At 39.1% G+C, this 17793-nt stretch overlaps 1 protein-coding gene across 1 annotated transcript; it reads right to left on the minus strand.

The window, feature by feature from the left end:
* Positions 1–601: 601 nt before the first annotated feature.
* On the minus strand, positions 602–7510 carry klf6a (Kruppel-like factor 6a). The gene is made up of 4 exons (XM_051882529.1): positions 7161–7510; positions 5165–5738; positions 4418–4541; positions 602–2959 (listed from the first exon to the last, which is right to left on the minus strand). The coding sequence occupies exons 1-4, from the start codon at positions 7260–7262 to the stop codon at positions 2908–2910; spliced, it is 852 nt and encodes a 283-aa protein (XP_051738489.1). The 5' UTR covers positions 7263–7510; the 3' UTR covers positions 602–2907.
* Between the last annotated feature and the right edge of the window lie 10283 nt (positions 7511–17793).

The following is a 17793-nucleotide window of genomic DNA, read 5'->3' on the forward strand; positions in this document are numbered from 1 at the left end:
TGCACACTCCGAATCACTGATTCGAAACAAAAGATTTGTAAAGCTTCATGAAGCAGTGTTTTGAATTCGCCCATCACTAGATATTGTTGAATAAAGTCGTTATTTTGTTTTTTTTGGCGCAAAAAAAGTATTCTCGTCGCTTCATAACATGAACTATTTTAAATGTTTTTAGTAGCTTTCTGGGGATTGAAAGTTTAAATTATCTTGCTGTCAATGGAGGCCTCGTCGGATTTTATCAAAAAATATCTTAGCTTGTGTTCTGAAGATGAATGAAGGTCTTACAGGTTTGGAACGACATGAGGGTGAGGAAATAATGACAGAATTTTCTTTTTTTTTTGGTGAACTAACCCTTTAAGTCAAAGGACCTTTACTTCTCTATGACTCCAGTTTCTCGATGGGATTGTCATGCTTTATCCATCAAGTTAATCTTAAGTCTGACTTCTTATAAAAGCTCAATTTGAGATATAATTCATGTCTGTAAAAAGTTTAATACTTAGGTTTAGCTGATTTGTTCAACTATCAAGCATCAGTAATAGTGAAACATCACTATCTAGAAGTTGGTCTAAAACACTAATGAAAGAAAGTGAAGCAAAACAACAAATCAAACTTGTCCGATAAGAATTTCTTATTATTCCAATAAAAAATACATTCATACAGAAATATAACAATTTTGCAAAACAATTTCAAATAAAATTCATATAAAGCAAAAACAAATAAAAATCTTAGAAAAAGTTTTTTTTTTTTTTTTTTTCTTCTGTGTTTTCCGTCCTAACGTTTCTGTTTTTATTCTTTTGTACAAATATTCTTTAGACAAGAGGGATTCATGAGAGAAAACATAAGTGATAGAAAGTGTTGGTAGAAGCAAGCAAATGGAAAACTTGATTAAGGCTCCATTAGCACTTGACTAATATTGGCCACTGTTGGAAAGACACAATGTTCTTTGCCCACAAAACCCTGGCTGGTCTGATTTAATGGCAGCACAAGCTGCTTCAAGTTACTTTTCTCCTGCTGAAACAATCCGTATCTACGAAGCTGCTCAACATGCAACAGTGTCAAACCTTCATCGCACGGCGCTTATAAAAGCACAATACTCAAAGAATTCAAGCATATAACTATGTACAATAAATTTAATCAATCGTTTGGTCCCTGAAAACATTATAGTTACATTTCAGATGGCAAAAGAAATGCACACAGCCGACCGAGCGGCTTTCTCTCCACGTCCGTAAATTTCCATTGTAAATGCTGAAAAGGTGTGTGATATATCTTTATCTTTCTGGATGGCTGTGCACTGTTTCCACAATACTGTCGCTGGACTAAAACAACGGCATCCAGACAGGTCAATATCGAACTGCCCGAGTCAGCAGTCTGTAGCAGGCAGGGCCTTCAGCAATTCATTACAGAGAGGCAGTACAAGGCAAGGCCTGTCTGACTGGAGCTTGTTAATTACAATAAATCTTTAGGCGTTTTTTTTCCTTTATTCTTGGTTACAAGGGACGGGGGGAGTTGGCATTCCACAAACGTTCAACGAACTGTTTTAAGAGCTTTTTGTCTCTCACAGACAGAGATTTAAAGCTCATTCAGTAGATACCAAATCTGTAACTTTAAGTGCTCTACATTGCAGATTTGACAACATCTAGAAATGTGAGGGCAAATATTAGTGACAAAGAATGAAATCGCATGCTCAAGAATAACAATATATTACGTATCTACAAGGGCTTGGTTACAGTGGCCTCGGAAATGGGAAAGGTGCATGTTCATGTGAAATAGAGCCTTAATAAAGCTTTTTCAATCACTTATACAAGACATTTTGTGACCCCCAATTGGAAAGGTCACTTGCATAAGGCACCATTAAGGCCAACAGTGCATTAACAACAGGTAAAATGGAGATAGAAAGAGAGAATTTAGTCCTCAAGATGAAATGGTCGCTGATTGGTAGTATTCTTCCCCCCCCCCCATCGGAAAGAAAAAAGAGGGAATTTAGAGTGAAGAATGATCAATGCATTTATGTACAATATTGTAACATTTAACCAATTGTATTTAGCTGCGCTTTATTGGAATCTATTTGCAGTCCCAATTACAAAAAAAAAAAAAAGAAAAAAAAAAAAAAAAGTACAAACCCCAATACCATGCAACACCTGTTTATGATAGTGAAGTTATAATTGTGTTACATCTCTAAGCACACAGCTTATACAACGGACTACAAATGAGCTTTTGTAGCCTGTCAAAAAAACAAGCTACCGAACACATTGCACATTTAGTAGCTGCACCGAACACCAAAAAAGCCACTTTCATTCAGGACCGAGTTTCCGCCCCCCCTTTAGATGGGGGCAGGGGGTGAAACCCTGGCCGATTCGTCCCCCCCGCAGTCTTGCGCCACAGAGCCCGGGGGCGTCTGGCAGGAGTCCTCAGTCTCACGGCTTCATTCAGACTTTGCCGTTCTCGCATACCGTGTGGAAACAAAAACGGAACTTGTTTTCCGACACCATTCAGCCCACAGCGATACACTGGTACCCCCCTCCCACCCTTCTTCGCACACGGGTCATTCATCCGCTCACGTCAAACAGGATTTGTTTTAAAGTACCAGTGTATAGTCCAGGAGTTGTCCCAAAACATCATGCACCATACAACACACCATTCATTCGCTCTTTTTTTTTTTTTTTTTTTTAAATTTTGTTTTGTTTTTTAACTAAATCATCCTCCTCGATTCTTCATACGTGATTTTGTCCCTTCCTTTTCCGTTTCAAAAACCAGTCAGTCCGCCTTTATCCCGGGGCTCACGGAGGCACAGGATATGGTGCAAAATGGCATGCTTTGGCTGGAACACACTCCCCCCATTTCTTGCAGGGCTAGGTCAACCAGGAAGCTGGTCAGGACACAACAGATCCCCAGCGTGAAGCTACGACCCGCTCAAAGGTGCCTCTTCATGTGCAGGGCCAGGTGGTCCGACCTGGAGAAACACCTGGAGAAAGAAACAGCGAGAGAAAAGGTGAAAAACAAGGTCAGGCAGGGGCCACCGAAGCCATAAAGTGTGATCAAAGTGTGCATTGCGTCACTGATGAGGCCCCTAGTGGCCCTCCAGGCGAATTTGTGAAACTGGAATAGGTGCCATGAAGGCCAATGAAAGGAAAGCTTGGTTACAAGCAGGAGTTTCTGTGCTTATTTAAAAGTAAATGTAAGCATTAAAGGGATAGTTCACCCAAAAATGAAAATTATCCCATCATTTACTCAGCCTCAAGCCATCCTAGATGTATATGACTATTTTCTTTCGGGGGGGAATGCATCAATCCATCATAAAAGTAATCCAGAGGGTTAATAAAGGCCTTCAGAAGCGAAGCAATGCGTTTTTATAAGAAAAATATCCATATTTAAAACTTTAAATAACTAGCTTCTGGTGGAACTGTACACATACTGCACAAGTCGACTTGTGCCACAAGAGTAATCCCTGAAGCGATGCATGACGCAGGATGTAGGAGTAGCGCAGGTTTAGACGCCTCTCGCGGTTCAAACAAATAGGGCTGGGCAACATATGTTCCCTTATATCGAAATCTTCTGATATTTCTCTTTATATTTTCTCATTTTAGACTTCTAAATCGTGACCGGTGTTTTGTTTTGCTCTATCCTCTGCGATTCCATGTTTTTCATTGCGTCATGAGTCGGGTCAGAGGTCACTCTTCCGCCGCAAATCGATGACTACGGCCATCAGCCGAAAGCTAGTTATTATAGTTAATAAAGTTTTAAATATGGATATTTTTCTTACAAAAACCCATCGCTTCGCTTCAGAACCATTATAAATCTTGGAGGAGCCAAGATATTTTTAAATATATCTCTGGTTGTGTTCGTCTGAAAGAAGATAGTCATATACACCTAGGATGGCTAGGATGATATATATATATATATATATATATTATATACACACATACATATACACACAACATAACACATAAATTAAACTTTTAATAAAAATAAAATGTTGGCAGGTTCTGTGTGGGCCTGGATATGATCGAATGCTTTGTTTTAAAGGAGAACTACGAAATGTTTCACATCCAGTAACCAAAGAAACAAAACACCAAAAGGGAAGTTGTGTTCAAAGCACAAAGCTCTCAGGAAGGGAAATGATTAACAGAGGAAGTGATGACAAACAGGAGAGGCACATTTGGTCATAAAACAGGGAGAATATCAATAAAGTATTGCGACAGTGTGACTATTGCGCTTTCAAGCATTTAATGTGATTAGGTAATTAAGTGATAAAATCCAAACATAATGGGGCGACTCCCATCGATGAACCGATAAAACCAAATCAATGCTGAATGCAGAAATCCGTCGCATTTCACTGCCGCACGCATCAAAGGATCAGGGAGACACAGACGGGCTTTGATGACTGTCACAGGGAGAGATAGCTAGACAGAACTGAACGTACCTGTCACAGTGACTGCATTTAAATGGCTTTGCACCGGTGTGCTTCCTGAAGTGTCGGGTTAGCTCGTCGCTCCTCGCGAAGCGCCACTCGCAGCCTTCCCATGAACACCTGTACGGCTTCTCACCTGTAAACAAAAACAAAAACATCTTTCAGAACATTTTGCTAGCTTTCGGCACAAAAACATTCACTAGTCTGAAAGGAATGTGGCTGGGTAATGCTCTCAAAAATGCATCTGTAAACAGGATGCATGTTTATGGATCAGGTGACGCAGACAGTCTCAACTTTAATAAGATCCCTCAAGCTCTCAAGGATTGCAGGAATGCACGGTATGCCAAAAGTCTGTCTTATATGCATAAACAACAATGCGTGTCACACAGAGTCTGTTTTGAATGCGACGGGGCCCTTTAAAAAGGGGCCACCCAGATCCCCATTCAAAAGCCTGGTTCTTTCCCATGACGAAACCAAAACTGTTTTGGTAGAGCAGGTTGTTTTCACCCTGCCTGAGTTTCATCCCCTCCCCCATCCGATCCCCCCTCCTTCCTCTCCACGGCCACATTCCAAACAGATTAGGTCACCGTTTAGGCGTGCAGTCATGCGGGGCAAATATTCACAGAGTGACATTAGCCTTGCAGCTGAGGACAGCCTGTGTGAACTCAACTCCATTACACAACTTCACAGGAAGTTGCTTCAATACAGTGTAAAAGACAATATGGAGCAACGTCACGACCAAAAGCGAAGGTTTCTTACCTGTGTGAGTCCGCTGATGTGCTTTTAAGTGAGAACTCTTTGTGTAAACCTTCCGGCAGCCGTTGAAGTGACACCTGTGCACTCTCCTCCTGCCGTCCGGAGAGGCGTCCCCTCCTGCAGAAGCCTTATCCGAGGCCTTCCCCAGTCCGTTTTGCCGGATCTTCACCGGCACGTGCAAGTCAGTCTGCGTGGAGCCCCACACCTGCGGGACGCCGGGCTCCTGGGGGGTTTCCGGAGAGGACGGAGGCGTGCTGATGATAGAGGAACTCAAGTGATGCGCTGACTCCGTCAGAACCGAGCCCAGCGGGTTGGAGGTAAAGATGTGAGTGGGCGAGAGCTCCTCCGAGCTGTCAGACGCCTCGCTGCTGGCATCCGAATTCATGCTGTTGATTTCTAATATTTGGCAGTCCTGATTGTCCTCTTCCTTGACGTTGGGAAGGTTGCCGTTCCCATCTCCCTTATCTCCACAAGCCAAGATGAGCTTGCTCCAAAGATCCTCCTGGCCCTCAAACTTGAGGTCAGACGCAGAGACGTACGGCTCACTCTGCAAATATCTCTCCAGCTCCAGACATGTCTGATTCAAAACAGAAAACACCACATTAGAATGTGCATGAATTTCCTCCAACATTGATTGCCTATGGTTAGTGTAGGTTGACCACACTCTCACCTGCACTTTCACACACTTTCTGCTGAAATATGTTTAAACTGTGTCATGTGGAAACATTAGCGGATATGCAAGACCAATAAAATCAGCTATCAGAGTATTCTAGGTATAAATATGGCTTTGAGGGCTGTATATTGTCTTTCTAGAACAGTTATCCCCTAGTGAGTCATGCAGACATTTCAGAGTCCTTTTAAGGAAGCCACAGAACTTCCTCGGTCGAGTTTCCTCATTCAAACAGCCTGACGTCCCCTCAGTTTACATCTGGACGCATTTTAAAGCGTATTAAGTGCGAACGCACTGCATTTGGGTGCAGAAGTTAACACTTCAAACTGTTTTCCACTTAATATGATCATTTAGCTGCACATTTATAATGGCTGCACATCGTCGATAACAACAATGATGTTTACCGCGCAAATTTGTCCTAAAAAAATCTAACTTTAGTGATTCTACAGTCTCTCCATCTGGTAAATGTTTATTCTAAAAGCGGATTCTGTCGTTTATTTAACATTATTCCATTTCCACGAACGTTAGGCAGACTTTCAGTCTCAGTCACCATTCACTTTTGGTGTATGGAAGAAGCAATGAAAGTGAATGGTGACTGAAGCTGTCGGTCACTAACCGTCAGTGATACAGGTCTGAAACAACATAATGCTGAGGAAATGCGTGGTTTTCATTTTAGCAGCAGTCTATGCTGGGAAACATTAAGCAATGCAAACGCATGTTTTAAATGCCAAGAGATACGTTCATATGGCCCTATGCCAGAATCCCAAAATGCCTGAGGGAAACTACCTGGATCAATTTCAAGAGAAACATTGCCAAGAATACGACTGCAACTGTTCAATCACAAGTATATCAGTATCAAGCAGCAGAACCTGCTATGACAGTTAATACGCGCCTCCTATAAACCCCGTTATGTGACAGAACATGTGCTGCAGACTGTCAAATCAACCAGTCTATGTCTGAGTAGGAAACGCACAAGAAAAAGATGCAATTATTTTCCTTACTAAATGGTGCTTTTTACGATGGTAGCGCAATATTGATCTGACTCTTTAAAAAAGTAAATAATAATAATAATAATAATAATACTTTGTATGCCAAAACAAGCGCATATAATAAGCTACATTCTATACGAGTTGATTGACAGCATTTACCGCGCGACAATGTATCCGAATCAAATACGTCACTTAGAATGTTAGTATGTTACAATGTTTCATTCAGCGCAGCGCTTCCGCGGATTGTAAATAACTCTCTCCGATTCCATTTTAAAGACAGCGAAGTCAAACCACACGAATCGCGGCGGAAGTTCAATCCATTTCACTTTAAAATTGTTACCTGTTGCCAGTATTCTTCAAGCGACGGCAATGCAGAGAAATAGCCAGTGTCATGAACGATCTGAAGTTCCTGAAAAATGCTGCACATTGGTAGAACATCCATTGCAATCCCAAGTATCAGGCAATAAAAGACAAAAAATATATATCTATCTTGTTGAATCAAGATAAAGTGTGACAAGAATGCGTCCTCTTCGTGCAATAGCAACGCGGTGCAGCCGTCGCTTTGCTCAGAGTCCGCTAGTCCGTCTGTTGAGCTCACTCTATATTTGCAAACACTGAACTCACGCAAAGCTCTGCGCTCTGTCAACTTCCCCTATTCAAACCTCGCAGCCTGCCTACCCCCTCGTGACAACGTGACGTTCCCTCACAACGCGTCCAATCAAATGCGACCAGGTTGCGCGGGCGCATATGATATCACCTTAAGCCAATCGCAGCGGCGTGTGTTTATACCTCCGCCCTCCTGGGGCTGTGATTGGTTTATTCAACCGTACGAGGCTGCGCCCCGATTGGACGTTATTTTTAGAAGCGTATATAAAGGCCCTGCGCTCGAGCCCTTCGTTTCTGTTTCTTGACGACGGAGTGTCACACGCGCATTGGTTTGGCCAGAGCGAGCGCTGTGTGCAATCGGTTGAGTCTCCTAGAGAACTTTAAAGTTTCGAAATACGTTCTTTTTCCATTTTGCCTGTTTTTAGCTCCCTAGAGTAACCCCTACAAACAAAAACATGGGTTTGGAGAAGTTCCAAACATGTTTTGAATACCACAAATAAAGTGTCCCTGTTACTTTACAGATATCAGTGAAATAAATGTCTTTTATTGCAATAAGATGTGTCTGGCAGCCTTGTTGGCTTTGTAAACCATAATATATATATATATATATATATATATATATATATATATATATATATATATATATATAAATAAAAGATTTTCTGAAAACATAGCCAGTCAGATAGGCTACACTGTCTGTCTGTCAATCACTGTGTGTGTTGATATGTGACCCTGGACCACAAAACCAGTCATAAGGGTCAATTTTTTGAAAATTTAGATTTAAACATCATCTGAAAGATGAATAATAAGCTTTCCATTGATGTATGGTTTGTTAGGATAGGACAATATTTGGTGGAGATACAACTCAAATCTGGAATCTGAGGTTGCAAAAAAATCAAAATATTGAGAAAATTGCCTATAAAGTTGTCCAAATGAAGTCCTTAGGAATGCTTATCCACTCACAAATACATTTTTGATATATTTGCGGTAGGAAATATCTTCATGGAACATAATCTTTACTTAATACCCGAATGATTTTTGGCATAAATGAAAAACCATACAATGTATTGTTGGCTATTGCTACAAATATACCTGTGTGACTTATGACTGGTTTTGTGGTCCAAGGTCACATATAACTTTGAATATGTATTGCAACTTTCACATCTTTCTTTATTAATGACCATTCAAAAGTAGCCATGCATTATTTTTTTCAAAGCAACAAACAAATCTTGAGGAGATTATGAAATCAACATTTTACCTGGTCTGCTGCATATATATATATATAGGCCTATGGGTCTATTTGGTGCCTAATTAGAAATGATTTAACATCATGTTATAGTGTATTCTTAATTATGAAAATATGTTAATTAATATATTTTAATTTATATACCACATTATGCCACACTTCTGGGTGTAATGTGCCAGCTGAGCAGCTACACTGTAAAAAATAAACTTAAAAAGTAAGTTACCTGGTTGCCTTAAATTTTTTTGGTTGCCTTAAAACGTCATTGAAATAAAAAATTTGAGTTAATACAATGAAGGTGATTGGTTTAATCAACAGAAACTCTAAATATTATGTTATCTGAATCACATTAATTATTGAAGTTGATTTGACAAAAGAAAAAATGTTGTGATAACAAATCATGAAAATATCTCTTTACAGTATACCTTTGAAGTGAATATGAATGCTAACAGCATAGGTATTATAGGCCTTGCTTTAAGGTTACATTTGAGATAAGCTTTTTACTCATTTTCTATTTCTAGTATGAGGATATATTGGATAATCAAATAAACAAAAACTATTTACATAGAAAGCACTTATGTTGCTATAGCTGCAGATAAAAGAGTGAAATTTGACTCACTGCACATGACTCAGATGTGAAGGATGTGGACACTAGTCAGTTAACACATGAGGACAGCACTGCCCAGTTGACTTGTGTCCACTCTTTATATAGCTACTTGTTTGGGACTAACTAGAGGTGTTTAATGAACCTAATCTGTCTGTTTGGTTACTCTGCCTCAATATAACTTCTGATTTAGTAGGCCAAATATGGCAATGGTTTCAAGTTTAAAAATACTTATTTGAGTCAAACAGTGTTCCAATATGTAGTATATGATACCTTAGCTAAAACACATAACTGCAATTGATATGACTTCTGGTTCATTCATCAGTTGAAATGAAAAGTGAAGTGGAGCACTGTGGGATGCAGTATTTTGTGCAGTGTGCTCTGGTTTTATAATGCACATTTTGGGAATTACAGTAGTATTCTAAGCATACAGCAAACTTGCCCTACTGCACACTGCATACTCCTGAAACGGTTAGTTCACCCAAAAATGAAAATTCTGTCATTAATTCCTCACCCTCATGTCGTTCCACACTTGTAAGACCTTTGTTCATCTTCGGAAAACAAATTAAGATATTTTTGATGAAATCCGATGGCTCAGTGAGGCCTTCATTGACAGCAAGATAATTAACACTTTCAATGCCCAGAAAGGTACTAAAGACATATTTAAAACAATTCATGTGACTACATTTTCAACCCAACTTGGGTTGTTTTTAACTCAGCATGCTTTAGAGTACTATGCTTTGGATTCATTCACTCCAACTTGGTTTGTATACAGTCACGTTTTACAAAGTGAATAATTGAATTGCAAATCTGAAGGTGTTGTTCAGTGTAAAGCAAATCAAACTGAATAACTATCACACAGATTTGACTTATTTAGTGAGATCTCTTTTTCATGCTCAAAATTATAGACAAATATACATGTATGGGAATGAATGATTAATTGTTCTGGATGATTTTGGATGACTTGTTTATGAAACAACTGATTTAGCCTTTACCGAGTCTATTGTTTGCCTTTTTTTAACACGAGCGATTCACATACTCTCAACGTAATCACTTAATCCTCTGGAATGGCTCTGAAATTGAGAGATACCGCTTTTATCGCTTGCAGAAGACATGCGGGTAAAGTTAATTTACACGCTGATCTGGCCTCCCGTCCTCTGAGTTCAGTAGAGATGTTACAAACAACATTTCCCGAACAGAGTGCCATTGTCCAGCGCCACAGTATAGTCTGGTGCTAACCTCTGGAGAACTGAGTCCCTATTGTAGCTCTCAGCTGGGGCCATATTTGTAACTCGTAGCATCTGATTCAGTCATATGGTGGTGGCTTTGGAGCTGCAGAGCCTGGCTATGATAGTCATTTCAAGGAATTTTTGAGCTGCTTGTCAGAGGGGAAGTGGTGCAACTGTTAATCATTGCCAAAGGTCAGACATTCCGGACAATGGCTTTGTCCAGCCTGCTTTTGAACTGAAAGAGTGCCATTGAGGACAGTCAGTCACTCCGGACCTCGGCGTCTGTCCTTTTAAACCCATTGAAATTGAACTGCAACAATGAGTTGCAGTTTAACAGAGCGTCTTAATGTCACGCTTTACACCGCCCTGCGTTAAGCTGATCTGAGCGTTTGTGCCGTCATAACCGAGAATGTCTGAAGTGAGAGTCATGTGAGCGTTGGAGTGAATGAGAACCCTTTGGAGTTTCTATACGCATGGCTATCGACTAATGAACCAAGCGACAACAATGTTGTGCGACAACAAAGCAATCCACAATGGAACGTTGCCACTTGACGATCTTTTCATCCCCATTTGTATCCAGCGGGATGTTTCATTAAGGAAGAGTCCAGAAAATACTCTGCGGTGGGCCCTGGCAGCCTTTATCTCTTTTAGCAAGGTTCTAAACTCTATCATCATTATGCAACCCTCCCTGCACAGTAGCCACAGGAAAGAGCAATTACGCACAGGGTCCATTTTAATACATCAATGTCAGTACAATCAGTAAGTTGTTGCAGGTTGTTCTTTTTCCCTTCTAAGCGATGTGCCGTATGGAAGGCCATTTATCCCGCGAGTACCCATCCCTTGATGCGTGCGAAAACAATTATTGGCCGTTCTTTTCAGGAAAAGTTGATCCTGCGAGCAGTGCGCACACGGGTCAGCGGAGAGAGAATGGCCGGAAACTAGTCGCTATGCAAATAGACTGAGACACTAATTAGCCTTAATACAGCGCAGACATGGAACAGGCCAAGCATTTCCAATTGGATTTGCTAAAGCGAGGAAACGCACACCAATAGCTGTGTTTTATTAAAACTGGACATGTGCCAAACCTGTTCGTTCTTCCCCCCTCCCCGAGTGCCCGAAGTGACAGCAATACCATCAATGCCTGTTTTGTTCATGGTTACAAACAAAAGACACTGAGTGTCTGCATTTGTGCTCACCTTGTCTAATGTGGCTATATGAAAGCACAAGCATATGCAGTTAATTTGGCCCTCGCTGACTTATTTAACGCATTTTGTGTAGCGATGGAAGACAATTACCAATTTGAGTGTCCAATAACTTGGCAAACTTGCGAAAAAGCCAATTGTAATTCAGCAAATCATCCCTAAACAATTTATTTTACCAGGTGCTTGTAATTGAGATGCATTGCTTTTCATAAGGACATTGAGCGATTGCTCAGGCATTAATAAAATGAAAATAAATTGATTGATTGGGAATCAATGCAGTGACATCAATCTTTGCCGGTAAAAGAGTAGGAGAGAGACACAAAAGGAGAAATCAATATTCTTTCTAATGCACCATGTCATAAATCAGAATTGTCTTACTGTATGCGGTACCTGGCGACGCAAAAGTGATCATTGGCTTCATTAGTCTTTACACATGGTCTGTCTCTGTTTGCTCAGTGTTGCGGACGCTTCATTGAAATTCAGCCAAGGGTGGCATTAAACGATCTGTGTGTGTCTCTTGTCAGCTCTGTGTGTATTGACGGGTAGAGAAGTCGGCCACCGCGCAGCTGGCACTTGACCTCGCAGAGGGCACTGAGCCTTCTTTTATAAACAACTCAAATATTTATATTCTGTAATATTTTTTGTCAATATAAAATGAACCAACATTGTGAATATTTTTTGTTTTTATTTGGCCATTGAGTTTCCTAATAAGTCCTACGACTTATTGTGTCACAGCCCATGAGTATTTTAATAGTGTTTCTGATTTAATCCTCATTAATATGCTGTTAAAGTTTCGTGTTTTTTCGATATTTTTGTTTAATAATTTGCTTGTAGCATCATTTAAAAGGGTTTTCCACAATTTTGAGTCAATGGCACTCATTTATTTTGGTTACACTTTATTTCGATGGTCCACTTTAGACATTCCACTAATTATAAGTAACATTTCAACTACATGTCAACTAATTAGAATAAGTTTAATATTAGAATAATATATTTTTGATAAAATCCGATGGCTCAGTGAGGCCTCCATTAACAGCAAGATATTTAACACTTTCAATGCCCAGAAAGCTACTAAAGACATATTTAAAACAGTTCATGTGAGTACAGTGGTTCAATCGTAATGTTATGAAGCGACGAGAATACTTTTTGTGTACCAAAAAAAAACTAAATAACGACTTTATTCAACAATATGTAGTGATGGACGATTTCAAAACACTGCTTTACGAATCTTTTGTTTTGAATCGGAGCGCATATCAAACTGCCAAAGTCACGTGAACCATTGAAATTCTGAAACATTTCAAAACACTTATGATGTAATGAAGCCTCGTTTACTGAAATCACGCGACCAATGATTTGAAACAAAAGATTCGTAAAGCTTTGAAGCTTCAGGAAGCAGTGTTTTGAAATCGCCAGTGGAGGCCTCACTGAGCCATCGGATTTTATCAAAAATATCTTAATTTGTGTTCTGAAGATGAACGAAGGTCTTACGGTGTTAAACGACATGACGGTGAGTAATTAATGACAGAAATTTCATTTTTGGGTGAACTAACCCTTTAACCCAGTGATTGGGTTAAATGTTTGCCCAACCTGCTGGGTAGTCTTATTTAACTCAACTATTTTTTTAAAATTACTCTATTGATTGCTTAAAATTAACCCAAAGTATGTTGGAAATTAACGCTTATTAATATGTTTAATGAATAATAATTAAACAATAAACATTTATTAAATTGCTTATTAATAAATGTTCATCTTTTGATTATTATTGTTGCCTTATTGTAGTAATTATGTGTTTGATTTTTAATTTCCAACCTATTTTAGGTTCATTTTAAGCCAGCCATATAGTAATTTTTAAACAATAGTTGAGTTAAATAAAATTGCCCAGCACGTTTGGCAAACATTTAACCCAACCGCTGGGTTTGTCCATTTTCAACCCAACTTGGGTTGTTTTTAACCCAGCATTTTTTAGAGTGTACTGTCCTCCAAAATCAAGTTTTTCCACTTTATATATTTGAAACCCCATTAACAGCAAACAATCCGGTAGTTCTCCGATTCACTTTCTGTTGTTTGTGATATCAGACACTTCCCGCACAAATGTTTGGCACAGCTCTATAAAATACTGAAATAACTAGCATCTAAAAATAGGGTATCTAAAAATCGTATCGAATGCACCAAGGCAGTATATTTATGGGGGTGGCGTTCACGTAATTGAAACTCTGGAGGAAGATCTTAAATGTGATGGAAAATCTAAAGGGCATCGAATGGTCATTGTTTCACATTCTGTGGTTGAGGTTGCTTGTTTTCCCCTGTGATTTGATATGCTAAAGGCCGCTACCATTATTCCACGACGAGGAATGTTAAGTATTTTATGTTTTTTTTTTTTTTTTTTTCACTGGAAGTCTGTGGGAAAATCGCCTCTCTCCTCTTTTTTCAGAAGGGGGCAGGGCATTTATCTGGTACAAAGTGTAAACAGAAGCCCAACCCTCTGATTAGAGGCTTGGGTGAATGAATGCATGATGCTTTTAGAGAGTTGGGGAAGTAGCCCATCTATCAGGTTACCTTGACCATTAATGACACGAATAGACCCTGTGATTCAGTCCTGAACTTTTCACAAGCTCAGTGTGAAAGTAGGAGGTGAAAAAGTGCTTTTCCCACACCTGATTTTTAGTCATTCTAACCCAACATTCTGTTCCATTTATACTACGGACATAAATGATTCATGAAGTCATCATGTTTATACAATTTTCACCTGGTGGACTATAAAATGAACATTAAAATCCCATAACTGTTCATTGAAGGAGCCATATCTACATATCAGGATATTACAGTGACTTTGGGATGAGCTTTTTGATCCAGCACCTGAACAGAACACTTTAGCAACGTCATAGAGTTTGTACAGGCAAACTTTTTTTCCCTGAAGCGCTTTTAAATAGACATTTGCAAAGCATCTCTGACTTGACTCACTGCATGACTTTAGCTGTGTATTCTCTGCACATTAACAGTGGGTCACCTGCTGTCCTACTGATAGGGGCACATAAAAGAAAATCTCTTTTGTCCTCCATTAAAATCTGATGCCAAGCCTCACAAGGTGGAGTGGACCGTCAGCCGTCACCCCCCATCCCCTCTTCCAGTCTGTCCGCCCCATCAGGAACGCTGATCTCTGGCAGTCAGGTCAGTGCCCAGGAGGTCCACGTTCCTCTCTCTGCAACACAATGCGTCTCCCGTCTTATCTCTTATCTCAGCTCCACATCTAATGTATATCACTGGAGTCTCTGTCACAGCTGAGTTTCAGTGCAACAGACCTCACACATTCTTGCTGGTAAATTCAAAACAAAAGGATTAGAAAACCAATAATCCCTGAGTCTTTTCCTGAATGATATGAGATGATGTAGCAGATTTTTTTTCTCACAGCCCAGTTGGGTCAGTAGTTCGCATTTGTAGTGCCCTGTCAATATTTTCATTGGTGAATACTGATAAAAAATGTATTATTATTTAGAAACCTTTTATGTGTTATAATGAACAAAATGTGATAATGGATTTACAAAATGTGATAATGTGCTCATTAGAGGTGGCCTACTAATGAGGCAAAAAGAGTGTAGATTATGAGTCTATTTAGTCTTTTCTCTCTGACATGTTTCGTCACGGGTTGTTGGAGTTTGCACACACATTCCTGAACTACATTATAATGGGCATGTGTGCAATAATATGGAACATTATTCACAGAACTGTATAAAATTAACCAGCACAAGAGAGCATTGTAAAAGACAGTAGGTATTGGTCAGGTAAACAGGTAGCCCCGCCCCCAGCTCACACCATTAGTTGTGTGTGTGTGTGTGTGTGTGTATATATATATATATATATATATATATATATTACGGGTGCAACGGATAGCAGTTGATCCGTACGTACCTGGCCTCATGGTTCGCATATTAATTGCTAAGTCCACCACAGAGTGAAAGTTTATCATTTGCACATGTTTTTTCTTGACAGTTTACACATTCAAGCAATTTTAAACCATTCAAGCGCAAGAAGAGGCGAAAGAGAGCTCGATTTATTACTCTCGCGCGTACAGCCACACACACCCAAAGCGAAGTTTCAGAATTGATTCCTCGTTCACGTCTCCTTGCACTTAAACGGACAAATACACACAAAATTATGTTAAAATACCTTGGCAAGTATTCTCTTAAATACAGTCGGTTATGTCTTAAGTGAACGTAAACAGCCAGATGTGTATCATTATGTTAGATCCGTTCATTAGGTCTTAAAGTGACAGCAGCCTATAAAAATCTGCTGCTGTCTGTGTCATTAATGTTAATAAAACAACACAACACATCTTTAACAAAGATTAATTTACTTTTAATTTATGCAGTGAACACTATAGCGTTATTTTACATTTAATAATTACATTTCTGTACCTGAGTACTACTGTTAGACCTTACTTTGTTATATTGTATTTATATACTTGTAATTTGTTTATTTGTTCTTATTTTATTACTGACTGTTCTCTTGTCTTTAATAATCTTTAATTATTAAAAGCATTTTGCTGTGGTATTGAAGGACTTAAAGTGGGTTTTAGGTAATAAATGAAAAGTGAAAAGCAAAGTTACATGGACCACTAATATATATATAATTCTCTTTTGCTGGAAGTGACATAGAAATTAAACACTTCACCTTTAAATTGAATGATACTATCTTCTTCTGAAACTACAGTTCTGTGAATAATGTACCATATTATTGCGCACACATGCTCATTATAATGTAGTTCAGGAATGTGTGTGCAAAATCCAACAACCCGTGACAAAACAAGTCTGAGAGAAAAGACTAAATAGACTCATAATCTACAATCACGCTCTTTTTGCCTCATTAGTAGGCCACTTTTTATAAGCACATTATCACATTTTGTAAATCCATCGCAATAACACACATTCATCTTATCTGTTCAATGTACTGCTCATGTGCATTCACTCAGTTTTGGATGGGTGAAATAGGCAAATTAATAATTCCGTCACCATGGCAACGTGGCTTCCGAATCCACAGAGTGAGGCAGAATTAGGAATAATGACAGGAAACAGAATGAAAATGAGATTTTGGAGCAAGTTGTATTTGTATTAACATGGCCAGTAATTTAACCAATCATGATAAGACATTCAAAAGGGATTTTGAGGCCCTTTGTCATGGTAACAATAGCAACAGTGAGTACACATAGAGCAGCTGAAATAGTGAATACTAAGTGACTAACTCCATGCCTGAACTCTCATGGGGCTTTCTAATCAAGGAAAGTTTCTTTTTGATACTTTCGGTATGAGCACAGCTTGTCTCACTCTGTTAGGACACTATGACATTTAACGGTGCTTTCCCTTTAAAACCATAATAATGAAGTTCAGGCTGCTTCTTGTTTTGGGCTGGATCTGACACTATCCACAGGGATTTTACAGGAATAGTAAAATCCAAAAATAAAATAAATTACAATGAATGAGGACTGAAGCTTCAAAAAGAACCAAACACACAATAAACACGTATATACAACTCCTGTGCTATAGTCTATGTTTTCAGTAGTCATACAATATTTTTTTGCGAGTATCAATCTGAAATTTAGGTCCATTTAGGTCCAGTGAGCTGTTAAATGCTGTGTCTGGATCACTGAACTCAAAAACCAGATCAGTCTGATTTGTGATTAATCATTCAGATCGTTTTTGTGAACTGGATCAAATGATTAACACTATAGATCATAAAATACTCCTAGATCGAGTACAATATTACATTGGTATTCAGGGACAGGCATTAAGGTGGTTTAGATCATACCTATCAGACTGTTACTATTTTATTTATTTAAACAGGGAAACATTTAAGATAACATCAGTGAATTATGGAGTGCCACAAGGTTCTGTGTTAGGCTTTATTGTGTTTTCAATATATATACTGCCACTTGGTAATATTATAAGCAAACATGGAATAAGTTTCCACTGCTATGCCGACTAGAGAGTACATCGGCTCCAGCCTCTCATGAAGACTTCAGATGCCCCAACCCCTGCGAGGGCTTCAGATGACGCAAACTCTGGATCAACGTGCACCATTCCAAATTTTGCTATGTA

Source organism: Ctenopharyngodon idella, chromosome 23 (genome assembly GCF_019924925.1).
Source record: "Ctenopharyngodon idella isolate HZGC_01 chromosome 23, HZGC01, whole genome shotgun sequence".
Classification (NCBI taxonomy): domain Eukaryota; kingdom Metazoa; phylum Chordata; class Actinopteri; order Cypriniformes; family Xenocyprididae; genus Ctenopharyngodon; species Ctenopharyngodon idella.

What these genes read in the sequence shown, in the direction of transcription:
- klf6a (XM_051882529.1), bottom strand. Translation starts at nt 7,262, where the DNA reads ATGGATGTTCTACCAATGTGCAGCATTTTTCAGGAACTTCAGATCGTT. An exon ending in TTGAAGAATACTGGCAACAG is followed by an intron (nt 5,739 to 7,160) that starts GTAACAATTTTA and finishes GTTTTGAATCAG; the next exon opens with ACATGTCTGGAGCTGGAGAG. An exon ending in ACATCAGCGGACTCACACAG is followed by an intron (nt 4,542 to 5,164) that starts GTAAGAAACCTT and finishes TTTTGTTTACAG; the next exon opens with GTGAGAAGCCGTACAGGTGT.